Source organism: Columba livia, chromosome 5, assembly GCF_036013475.1.
Source record: "Columba livia isolate bColLiv1 breed racing homer chromosome 5, bColLiv1.pat.W.v2, whole genome shotgun sequence".
Taxonomy (NCBI): Eukaryota; Metazoa; Chordata; class Aves; order Columbiformes; family Columbidae; genus Columba; species Columba livia.
The window spans coordinates 8,092,834-8,105,300 of NC_088606.1; the positions used below are offsets into that span (position 1 = coordinate 8,092,834).

Here is a 12,467-nt window from a genome sequence, read left to right on the forward strand (position 1 = left end):
GAATATATGGAGGGAGCACAGGACTGTGCACCTTTGTAAGAAATGGTGCAGAATTCAGCTGGGCTGAGACTAAAAGCAGCTGCCTTGGTGGTGACCGTCCTTGCTTACAGCGGCCAGGAACAGGGAGTGTAGCCTGCCATCCAAACAACTGGACAGAATATGTTGATATATATATATATTCAATACATATTCATCCCTATAAAACAGTAATTCCTCTGACAGCCTTAGGCTGTGCTCACCTCAGGACACCTCAGGCAAAGCCAGACAAATCCATGCTTTAAGTTCATCTCTCAAGGTAAGAGCAGCCTGTCTCCCACGGACACTTGTCTGGGTGGGGAAGGGCAGGAAGGCAGTGAGTGGCGTCTGTCTTTGCCGTGTGCTGGCTGGGCTGAGATCGATATAGACCACATTTTTGATACCTGTGGGTTAAAGCACATCCTAGCAAAGAGCAACTATTTCATCAGGGCACAACTATTTTCTATTATTCGGACAAAGGAACAGCCTTGGCTGCACAAAAGCAGGCTCTCTGGGCCAGCTTTGAAAAGTCATTTGGGTCCAGCTTAATGGGTAAAGCTCAGGCTTGTTTTCCATACAGTTAGGCTCCAAAGCCATCAGAGCAGACAATGTTCCAACACATCTTTTCCCAATATTCTCCTCTCTGACTGGCAACACAACAGCACTAAAACCAGGTAATTTACAAGAAGACAGAGGTGTGGAAAAGGTCTCATATTCCTGGAACCAAAGCATTTCACCCGCCTGTAGTGCTCCAAGATTCATCACGTTCCTTTGAAAACAAAAATCAATATTCTAGTTGCAGACTTGAGAGGATGTTTTAACAATACATGTAAGGAAAAGTTTGTTTCTTTTTCTCTTTTTGTTTTAAATCCATGGCAACTTCATGAACCACGTTCGCTCACCTCTGCGAATGTCCCATAGCTGCAGCACCATTTTCTCAAGCAGAAACAGCCGCCTCTGGGCAGGTCCCGGCTCGGCTGATGTTCAGGTGAGCGGTGAAGGGAAGCGATGACCAGTACACTCTCCTCCCCACCTCACAGCTCCTCAGCCCTCAGTTCTTTCATGCTGAAACTAGAAAAGCCCCCAAATAGCTCAACTGAACCACAGCATCCGCTCTGCTCAGCCTGGCAGGGACATGGACGTGCTCCACACCAGGTCTGCAGCCTCGGAGTCTGTGTGACACAGACGCAGGACAAACCCGACATCTCTCTGAAGAGACAAAGACACCTCGTGTTCATTTTATCACACAGCTCCCTATTTATAAACTGTGCTGTTTTAGACACGCACCTTCTCTTTATCCAAAGATGAACGCAGCTACACGAATCCAGAGAGTCGACAGCTATTGGCTTTTGCCCGGTTTAAAACACCAGTAATAACTTTTAATAAAATTACGTTCAACAAGACAAAAAGTATCTGTCAAAACCACACCATTTTCCTAGTTGCACTGTGCTAGTAACAGCATATATGAAACACAACACGTGGCACAAATCCGCAGCATTGCCCTTTTACAGAGTCAATCCAGAGCAAATTTCCATTTATAAGTTAATGTTAACGATTTACACCCATTCTTTCCCATTTTCGGAGAGGCTTGTTTCAACATTGCACATAAATTCATCACTTCTGAAGCAAAAACGAAACAAATCACTTTTAACCATTTCTTTGAAAAACTGTATTAAACAAAAAGATTACACAGGATAAGGAAAAATCAGAGAAAGAACAACACAACAGACACTGAGGCCGGAATGTGATCAAGCCCAAGAAACACTGAAAAACGTCTGTTTCACAGCAAAACTTCCCTCAAAATAAATGTACCAATGAATTCCAAACTGTACTCCCATTTTCCCCTTCTTTGTAGTACATATTACACTTATTTCAAAGGGCACTGCTATATTACAGTTTCTTAAAAACAATAAAAAGGTAGCTAGTAAAAATTTAGACCATCAGCAGCATCTGGTATAGTATAAGATCAAAACAGGACAATAGATTTGTGTAACTCACTGAAAACTCTTCATGTCCCTCCTATAAAAAATATTGTCCTTGGCTTTAAAAAAACATCAAGATCAAAAGTTTGACTAATATTCAAAATATGTAAGTGGCACACTAATCAAAGTCCCTAATCCAAAAGACTTACTGGCTCAAAATAGACTTTTGGTGTGATCCCAGTTAAATTTCACAGTAGCTGGAACGCCCAGCACGTGCATGTATCATATTTAAACATATCTATTTAGAGTAACTGCAGATCTAGCTGACACCAAAATGCAATATTGGCAGTTGCCAGAATGAATGGTGTCATCCTGCTCCTCACTGGGGTCATCAGCCAGAGTAATGCCTCTGGTTTTGTTGGGGATTTCTGTTGTTGGTTTTTTTCACTCCGTGCAGCTTAAACACATGCAGAGCTCAGCACAACATTGGGGTTTAAACCTGCATCTTCAGTGAAATTCAAACAAATCAGCCAACTTGCAAAGCAAAGGAAGTGCCGGAGCCATCACCCACCCTGCTCTTTGGGGGACCCTACGCAAGATTTGAGGACCACAGCAGAAGGTGCCATGCGCTTCGAAAACAAAACAGCAGCAAACCTGAGGGCAGCCGAGAAAAGCAGGTCCAGGCTCAGGTCCTCGTCCCCTGCAAGACGGCAGCAAGTGGTTTTGGGTGGACAGGATGTAATTCTACACTTGAGTCAAAAAGGGAGGGAAAGTGGTTTGTTTGTAGCTGATTTCACAAGCCCTGATTAGCAGATCATATACAAATGCAAACAGTTAATACTCACGGAGCAACCTCTTGTACCTAAATATGATAACAGATTTAACATCGTTAATAAATATATAAAACAACGTTGATCTCACAGACAAAAACACGTTTCAAAGGTCAGCATTGACTGAAATATCCAGGCAGTTTGGTCATTGTTTAAAGCACTGAAGAGTTATACACAGATAATTATGTGAGTGTTAAGAACAGACTCACAAAATACAAACTTTAAGCTCGATTTAACATTTCTGAAGAGGTTCTGAATGGTCCCTACAAGCTATTCTGAGTGGTCTCCAAATGGAGGCCCTTGCAGCCATTGCATATTTGAGAAAAGAACAAACTCCTTTACACTGTACATATCTCGGCACTTTATCTAGACCAGCTGCAGAGCGGGTGTTCCCCATGGACCAGCACACACAGGTTAGCAGATCAGTCCCAAATGATGCTGCTCTACCTTTTGAACAATCTCACTCTGAAAGAGGAGGTTGCTTAGTCGGGGCTTAAAAGCCTTGGTCCAGGAGAAGACGACCAAGGTGCTCACTCCTAGACCTGACACAGATGACTTTGTCACCTTAAACCAGGCCACTGATCTCTCCTTCTCAGTCCACCTGCCTCTAAACCAGGAGAGGCAGCAATTCCCGTCTCGCAGTACTGCTCTGAGGCTGAGTTTCATAAGGTGCTTTTGAAGAGTCTTGGAAAAGGCACTACGAAAGTGCAGCTGTTGTAACATCAGAAACACGGACTGAGACATGTGTCCCACCAGCCTTTCCCAAGATGCCCATGTGCAAATCAAGACAGGATGAGGCCTCGCACTCGGTCACACTTCAGCAGTCCCATCAGAGTAGCTTTGATTTTTCTCCCTGTAGCTTTGAACAAGTTTCACATTTCCAGGTCTCGGCAGAATTACTGAGCTGCCCCGGCTCGCAGGCTGTCTCCAGTCTCCATTTGTTCGAATGGGCCAAATTCGGGATGTGTGATCGGGGACTTCCTTTGCCCCCGCAGAGTGTGGGCGTTCAGCATCTCCAGCAGCAAGTCATACACTGGGACCACATTTTTACACTTCATGCTGAGGAGATGCTCCATTCCCTTGTTGCTGCAAAGAAGAACAGAAAATAAGTCAGCGATCTGGGTCTGACAATGCAGAGAAAGAAGACACGCTCGTGGCTTCAAGAGCATCCTTTGTTATTAGGAGTTAAGAGGATTTAGCTGCTGTAGTCCCTGAGATCACTTACCACTATCAACAGTAACGACATCCCAATACTTTAAAGCTGAGTGTTTTACTATTTAGAGAACCAAGGTTTGTTTTACACCACACAAACTGACTTCAGAAAATAAGTCAGATGTACTGACCCTATTGAAATAAAAGAGAAACAGGGATTTTTTTATGCCGAAAATGCAGGAGGTGGACACTTTATACAAAAGGGGAATATACAATGTGCAGCGCTAGTGGCCACCTGCCTCTCCTGCCTGGCGGAGTGGGAAGACCAAACTACCCTGGCTGACTTCAAGCAGTGTGTTTCCTCCCTGTATGTCCGGTGTCAGATCCTGCAGACGGCTACAGGCTTTAAAGGTGATTTTTTTTGTTATGCAAAGCACTCCATGGCTGTATTGTGATCTGCTATTGCCATTGCAGTTGCACATACAGATACTTCAGATACATTTAATGTTTTGGGGTTGAAATCAAAGTGTGGTTGCTCAACATCAAATTTATCACAGTGGAAATAGCAGCAGACAGACAGCACATAGATGACCTGCTGGATTGGGCTGGAAGGGAAGCAATGCTTCCATAAAAATGAGGTTCTGCTACAATTCAAGAGTTATAAATACATTAATGGCACAGAAGAAATGTCCCCCCTCCTACAGCCAGCTCTTGAGAGTCCTGCATCATTTGGTGATCAAAACTGAGAGCATCAATTATTTCCAGTACTAAGTATAATTGACTGACTAGTGCTAAGCAACGTAAAGGAGACAGCTCACAAGTAGCCTCCAGACTTAGGCTGACGCAGGCACAGCATAAAAGCTCTTGTTTTAATAAGAAAATACAAAAAATTTGCAAGTATCACAGTGTTTATTCATGCCATGCCAGAACAAGGTGTCCTGCAATGCTGTGATGTGGTGTCACACCATAGTGGGCAACCCAGGTGACAGCAGTGCTTCAGAGCCATGAGTTGGGTTCAGCTCTGGCTGGTGCTGTAGGGCCAGCTTTCAAACTCACCCCCAGTTCACAAGCTGGTTGTTAAAAGTTGCTTTTTGGCACAACTGGGTCCCTGCTGCTGCCACCTGCTCTCCCAGGAAACTCACTGCAAAGGTGGCCATCCCTCTTCCAGGGTCCCTACACAAAGTGAGATATGCCCATCTTTCCTTTGCCTGGTCCCAGGACCATCTTCCCGGGACACATACTCCACAGCCAAGACATAAAACAGCTTTATGAATAGCTGGTCTCTGGGTAATAATTTTAAATTGCAAGCAACCTGAAAATAAAACCACCTGTTCACAGGGCCTTGCATTTGAGTCTGATATACCACAAGCAAAGAGGAACAGCTCAAGTTGGTCCAGGAACTGTCCAGGAGCTGAGGAGCTGCTTCCCATGGGGAAAGAAGGAGCTGTAGCACAAGTCACTTGGCAAAAATGCTGTGGTTCCAAATAAAAGACCTACTAGTTGTTCCTGGGACACACAATAAATTTGTCCTGGTGCAAACATGGCACCCAAAGTACAATTTGCCCCACCAAAGCCCATACTGCAGATCGGTTTTGGAAGAGGTTTTACTTTGGACAGAAGAGTTGTGGTGGCTTGTGGTTTGTTGGTTTTGTTGTTGTTGTTTTTTGGGCATAATGAGCATATTTAATGTAATAACAGTTCAGACAGCTTTTTAACATCAACACAAGGTTTTTGAGTGCCAGCAAGCACTTGAGTCCATTGCTGATTTAGTTGTGCTAGGCAAGAAAGCCTCACAATGAACAGAGATGAGAAGCAGTACCAGGATTCCCTCAGGAGTGCTCCAGAGTTCAAGCCTTGCTTTGTTGCTATAATAAACAAACACTGAACACCTCACGCCTTACATACATTCTGTAAAATTTACCTTGCGTGTCTGATGTGAGAGAGGAGCATCAGCAAATTGGCCAGACGAGTTGTCTGCTGCTGCGAGGGGATTCCGCTCTTGGCAATGACCCACACCAGAGCATCGGTGACTATGTTCAGCAGGTGATGCAGTTTCCTGTTGCTTTCAGGTTCTTCTGCTGACAAGGGAAACATGCCTAGCCAGAGAAGAGAAATAAATACTCCCTGCTCATGTGGAAGATAAAAAAAAAGCAATGACTGGACTTTTTTCTGACATAATATTTTCAAGAGGATTAGAGAAGATGCCCACACCCCGAGATGGTACAAATGTGCCACACCAAGCTTCAACTTACATTCCTTTGTCAAAATTTGATGACCACATCATTTGCAAACTGAGTAATTCTCCCAGATTCTCTCAAGGCAACACACTGAACACTTCAGTTCAGAGAATGGACATGCTCTCCATTGTCCAAGTGTTTTTTTTCCTTTGAAAAACTCTCTACCTTGCAGTTTAGTGACTATTATGAATTATAGCGTTATGCTTGCTCTAATCCCTTCTTGCTGAAAAAAACCTTTTTTTCTCTCTGAGTATATCATATTGGGCACAGAGTGGCTGGAGAGCAGTCAGGCAGAAAGGGACCTGGGGGTACTAACTGACAGGAAGCTCAACATGAGCCAACAGTGTGCCCAGGTGGCCAAGAAGGCCAATGGTATCCTGTCCTGTACCAAAAATAGCATGGTCAGCAGGACAAGGGAAGTGATCCTTCCCCTGTACTCTGCATTGGTGAGGCCACAGCTGGAGTATTGTGTTCAGTTCTGGGCCCCTCAGTTCAGGAAAGACATTGAGGTGCTGGAGCGGGTCCAGAGAAGAGCAACAAGACTGGTGAAGGGACTTGAGCACAAGACCTATGTGGAGAGGCTGAGGGAGCTGGGGTTGTTTAGTCTGGAGAAGAGGAGGCTTAGAGGTGACCTCATCAGTCCCTGGAACTACCTGAAGGGAAGTTCTAGCCAGGTGGGGATTGGTCTCTTCTCCCAGGCAGTCAGCAATAGGACAAGGGGGCATGGGCTTAAACTCTGCCAGGGGAAATTTAGGCTGGATATTAGAAAGAAATGCTTTACAGAGAGAGTGGTCAGGCATTGGAATGGCTGCCCAGGGAGGTGGTGGACTCACCGTCCCTAGAGGTTTTTAAACTGATATTGGACATGGCACTTAGTGCCATGATCTAGTAAATGGACTGGAGTTGGACCAAGGGTTGGACTTGATGATCTCTGAGGTCTTTTCCAACCCAGTCGATTCTGTGGTTCTGTATGGAGGGAGGAGAACATGGTGAGAGACACCACTACTGGCAGTCCCAGCCTGCCATGGTCTCCTTGCAGCTCACTAAAGGTGTCATTATACAGCACTTGCCTACACTGAGAAACCTTAAAAGTCAGCAAAGGCAAAAAACATGAGGTTGGGAGTACGGAGAGGGAAGAGAAGAAATCACCACTAGGAAGGCCTGGAAACACACAATACCATTATTGATGGAGCAGAAGAGACACGGGGAAAAAAAATTATATCCTCCCAAAGATACTTATGGAAGGACAGAGCTCCAGAACACTGAAAATTAAAAGATTAACTTTGATACGAAAGGATAGCAGGGAGAAGTGAGAGATTTTTTGAGAGGCAAGGCATTGAAGAAAATATGACTGGTGAACATATTTTTTTGTTGGGTATTTTGGTTGGTTGGTTGTTCTTTTTTAAGAAAAAAAAAAACCAACAACTTTTGTAGTCTGTTGCAATAATTGTATCCACCTATAAACATGTAGGATAAGAGCTGGACACTCCCCTTCAGAACTGGGCTGAGAATTATGCAGCAGCTCCTTGCTGAAAGCACTAGATGTAAATGGTTCACTTATTTTGTTGCGGGATTTTTTTTATAACATTAATTACAAAATGTTCTGGGGAATAAAATTATTTTACCACAGACTATCCTGAAATTCATCGTGCAGAGCTGTTGAGTACTTTCAATAATTTCTACCAATTAACTACCGTTAAATAGGAACATTTAAGCCAAATCAATCATCACGCAGTAGAGTAACTAGTTTTACTAGAATTAAGATTTAAGGAAGGGTTTGTAAAGCTGTTCAGCAAGTTGACACATGACCAGTATCCACAGAGACAGGAGCAAAGGTTCTCACTGAAAAGGACATACCCACAGCCTGGGCCATGAGCCCCAACTTGTGAGAGGCTTTCAGACTTTGGGTCTTTCATGCAGTTCTTACAACAGGACATAGACCCTAAATCCAACAAATTATACAGCTCAGAAGTTTTTTTGAGCACAAATCCTCACAATCTGACAGTTAGGAGACTTTTTATATTCTTTTGTTTCAACGACATCATTGTCTCATTTGACATTGTGCCGTTTTTATAGGCTGATGTCCCAGCCACCCTCGAAATAAAAAGTGCAATTTGGTCGACTTCAGACTCACTGGAATTGAGGAGAATCATTGCCTTGACACACAGATACTCCTTGTGCTGCAGCTTCAGCTCTCGGAACCTCGAGGTCATGGCCAGGAGCATATCAAAGATCTCCAAAATTCCCTCTACGCATTTCCCCTCGTCCCTATGGAAACACATTTAAAATGTTACCAAAAAAGTAGAATTAAGGAACTCTGACTTAGCCAGATGGAAGTCAAGGCACAAAGGAGGCCGTAAAAGGCCTATCCTCTCATCTTTGGGAGAATTCAAAAGGTTCTATCATGAAATCTAAATTGAAAATTACACTGGTATAAAAGCAACTCTATGAAACTGATTTTCTCTTTAAAACGCATGCAGGATTGACCACGGGTAAGTAGGATCACATTTCTGTAAGAGGTTTTAACATCACAGCCAGTATAATTCTGGATAATCAGTTTGAAATTTTACTGCAGGACACAGTACCATCTTGAATCATTTTCCAGATTTGTTTCATAAGAAGTTAATACCACAACTGGTAGCATCACTATTTTTACCAGACATAGGACTTGTTAAATAAGATTGATCCCCTAAAGGAAGCTTATTGGAACAAAAAGACATTTTTAAAGAATAAAACCACTTCTACCCCAATCCCACAACCCTTTTTCTTTGATTTTAATGTAAAAATTTTTACATTTTAATGTGTTTTAATGCAAAAAAAAATTTGTTGTGGTTTTATGATATGATTCTTTTTATGTTTGCAAGTGTTAACTGAATGCAACTTCATCCATCTGGGATATTAGAAACGCTCCCATTTGATCTGAAGAAAAAGCCCAAGCAATCCTAAGCCATTTCAATGGGTTTAATATAAAGCAGCTGCAAACTTCAAACCACTGAAGTTATGATCCAGGGCTTTTTTGTTTGGTTGTTTTGGTTTTGTTATAGTTTTTGTTGTTGGGGGGGGTGAGGGGCCCTTGGCTGGTTATTTTTTGGTTGGTTGGTTGGGTTTTTTTTGATTGTACTGGACTAAAAACGCAATTAAGCTCTATGACACAATATCCAAAGGGATGCTTCTTATGCTAACTGTACTATGAGACTGTTTTCTCTGCAGTGTTTTTAAGATGAGACAGCCCTAAGCAGAGCAGTGCAGGAGGATTAAAGAACTTTGCTCCTCTACTGGATCCCAGGAGGAAGGTGCTGAGCCTTCAGGCTGCAAGGCAGGCACAGACAGACAACACTAACAATATTCAGCTGCTTGAATATTGCCTAGTTTCCCATGTTCCTCATAGCAAAGGAGAATTTTAAGCTTTGGAGGACAGGCAGCTGCCTGTTTCAAAACAAAGACACAAGTCTGCAAAGATTATGTAGGAAATGTATCTGAAGTTCAGCTAAGGTAAAAACAATCACGTTGCAGACCAGTTTCATATATGCATGTCTTAAATAAAATTACAGCATGCCCGGGTGTTTGCTGGCTCCCACTCTGCTGTGTCTCACAGAGATGAAGGCATCAAATAAGCTCACTCTATCCAGCACGTATCAGCTCCTGAGGAACTAAATGTATCATACAATTTCAGCAATTTTTTATCATTGCACTGAACAACACGGTGTGTCCTTGCATTGAATTTTAGATGGTCAAATAATTTTTTTCATATCTCTTATAAATTTAATTTATTTCTCTTACTAACTCATTTTGCTTTCCATATCTACGATGATGACTATTATTGAGCTCAAGCCACAGAACTGGTACAGATCTGAATTTCCCCAGGTCAAGAAGGTTAAGAGGCATTTTAAACCTACCCAAGTGAATAGATTGTTTCCCTGACTTTCTACCAATGTGAAGCCCAGGTCAAATTCTTCTAAGGTCCTATAGAAAAACACCATTACTAATCCATATTCTTCCCTGCTGGTACAAGATGTTACGGAGAAATAACTTTTAATCATGCAAACACTCTGCTGTAGCTTGAAAAAAATACTTTCAGTATTAAACAACAAGCTAGGGGGTTTTTAATCCCTTTTGCCCTAGGGCTGCAATATTCTTTATTATAGCTATTTAGGAAGTCTGCACTACGGGCAGGAAGAAAAACAGGTAGGAAAGCTACTTAGAATAATTAAAATACAACCTGATATTATGTCTGCTTTTTTTTGAGTGGTGAGGGGAAAAGAAAAATATCTATCAGCTGGAAGAAGCTGATTGACAATGTAGTGCATTATGTTGATGTATCTACAGTTTCAGCACCTAGAAACACAGACCAAAAGGAACAAAACCAACAAAAGATGTTGAAAAATACAGAGAAACTTCACACTGTCACATGCTACAGGAATTAAGGAACCGGCAAGTTCAACAACAGTGTTCATGCTTCGCATTCCTTAAACCCCTATGGAACCTCAAGACATCATTGTTACAAATACAAGTAAATGATATTGTTAGATAAACTATTAATAGCATTTCCTGTACTTAATCCTCGTCTTCTTACCATTCACCCACCTCCAAACACACTAATGTGAAGTGTTCTCAGGAAGGCTATTTCTCCTACCTGTCTAGTACAAGGTCTGGTGCAAATATTAATTTCCCGGGATGGTCGATTGATCTCCACATCAAACCAATCATTAAAACTTCCATCCAGCAGCTCTCCAAGAGTCTCACTTGGTCATAGAGGCTGAGATCAATGAAGCCTAAAATGATGAAAATATCACAAAATAAATCCATCTGTTTTTTTCCTCTGTTTTGGTAAAGAAGACTGAGTACATGGAAACAAAAAGAAGTAATTATGGGTTGTGAAGAAAGCCAGAAAAGGGAGCACTGCCCTCAGAAGGACTATGCAGCCATCTCAAATAGGAACATAAATATTTGTTATTATAGTTGCCAAATCTTCCACATAACATTTGAAATAAAGCAGAGTGATGTTGAAGTGCAATTACTCCCATACAGCTGGTGAAACTCAAGTGCATGCACTTATGCTTGGCCATCTCTTTCAATAATAGTCCCACAGCCTCTAAGAGGCACCAGGGAATCACTTGGGAAATTCACATTTCTTGGAGATTACTGTGTTTCACTGAAAAGGATTCCTAAGAAAATACCCTGTTCTTTGCCCAGAACGCATACGGTTGTTCCTTGCAGGGTTTTTTATCTCATAAGACAGGCACGTTTCTGGGTTTGTTGGGTAACTGCAAAAGAACCCACATCTTGATGCCTCCGTGTCATCATTCCCTTTGTAAATGACATGTTGACCCCAGCCCATCCTTTTTCTGCCAACCCCTACCCCAAAACTGAGATAAATCAGAAAAAGGACAATGGTAGTTGGTGAAGGTATTAGTGTCTCCATTGCCTACACTCACAGCATCCTAGAACCAAGACCAAAATTAATGTAATCATGCATAAACGTGACCCAGCATTTAATTGCCTCCAGAAGTTATAGCAAGGCATCAGATAGCATTGCAACACAGCCAGAAGAGAGAGAGAATCATTCTCTCCCCTTTCCCTTCCCCTGAAAAAGGGCTAGGGGAAAGACAGACACATAGAATCAAATTAAAAAAAGAAATAAAATTAACCCACATGCAAAAAAAAACCAAACCAACAATTAAAAATATAACAAACAAATAATAATGAAAGGCAAACAACAAAAACCCATACAACCATCAACAAACCCCACAAAACACAGAAAACAGCACGAATGTGAATTATCAAACTAGAAGTAGGAAAGCAGACTGCTCAGTCAAGGAGTAAAATGTGGATGATGACCAGTTCAGTGGTCAAACCACACCTGTGTGCAAAACCAAGATCAGCTCACAGTTTTCAAAGCTGAGCTGCTTTAGACCAGGCTCTTAGCAAAGGCGCTTTATTTTCAGATGGGCTGGCATCTACAGCTCTGCACAGTGGAAGGACATTACAGAGCCTGGCCATGGGAAACGAGGTTTCCCTACACTCTTGCCAGTTGTCTGAGGTCTTAAACTAGATACACTATGTTCATGCTGTCAGAGAGTCTTCTGTCAGTAATTTATACAAATGCTGCATGTATTTTAACCTTATTAAACTACTAGGCTGGGAGACAGTTGGTGACAGCCCTGGGTTCATATAAACTGGGTAAAGCGCATTCTCTCTCATCATGGCTAAAAGTGCTGCTTCTCAAATTCGCTAGCTTTGCTCCTCAGTTAGTAAGAAGGGTAAACAGGAGCCTGGGAGTGGTGCCTTCCCTCCTGGATTTCTCTGTCACT

At 42.4% G+C, this 12,467-nt stretch overlaps 1 protein-coding gene across 7 annotated transcripts in view; it reads right to left on the minus strand.

Annotated features, from left to right (window-relative positions):
• Positions 1 to 1,660: 1,660 nt before the first annotated feature.
• The window catches only part of ESR2 (estrogen receptor 2), a 45,691-nt gene continuing 34,884 nt past the window's right edge, over positions 1,661 to 12,467 (minus strand). For 6 of the 7 annotated variants that reach the window (XM_065062974.1, XM_065062975.1, XM_065062972.1 and 3 more), the window contains exons 6-9: positions 10,790 to 10,928; positions 8,291 to 8,424; positions 5,841 to 6,015; positions 1,661 to 3,853 (exon numbers count right to left, since the gene is read on the minus strand). In XM_065062974.1, the coding sequence (XP_064919046.1) occupies positions 3,664 to 3,853; positions 5,841 to 6,015; positions 8,291 to 8,424; positions 10,790 to 10,928 (638 nt within the window). In that variant the 3' untranslated portion in view covers positions 1,661 to 3,663. 7 annotated transcript variants of the gene reach the window in all.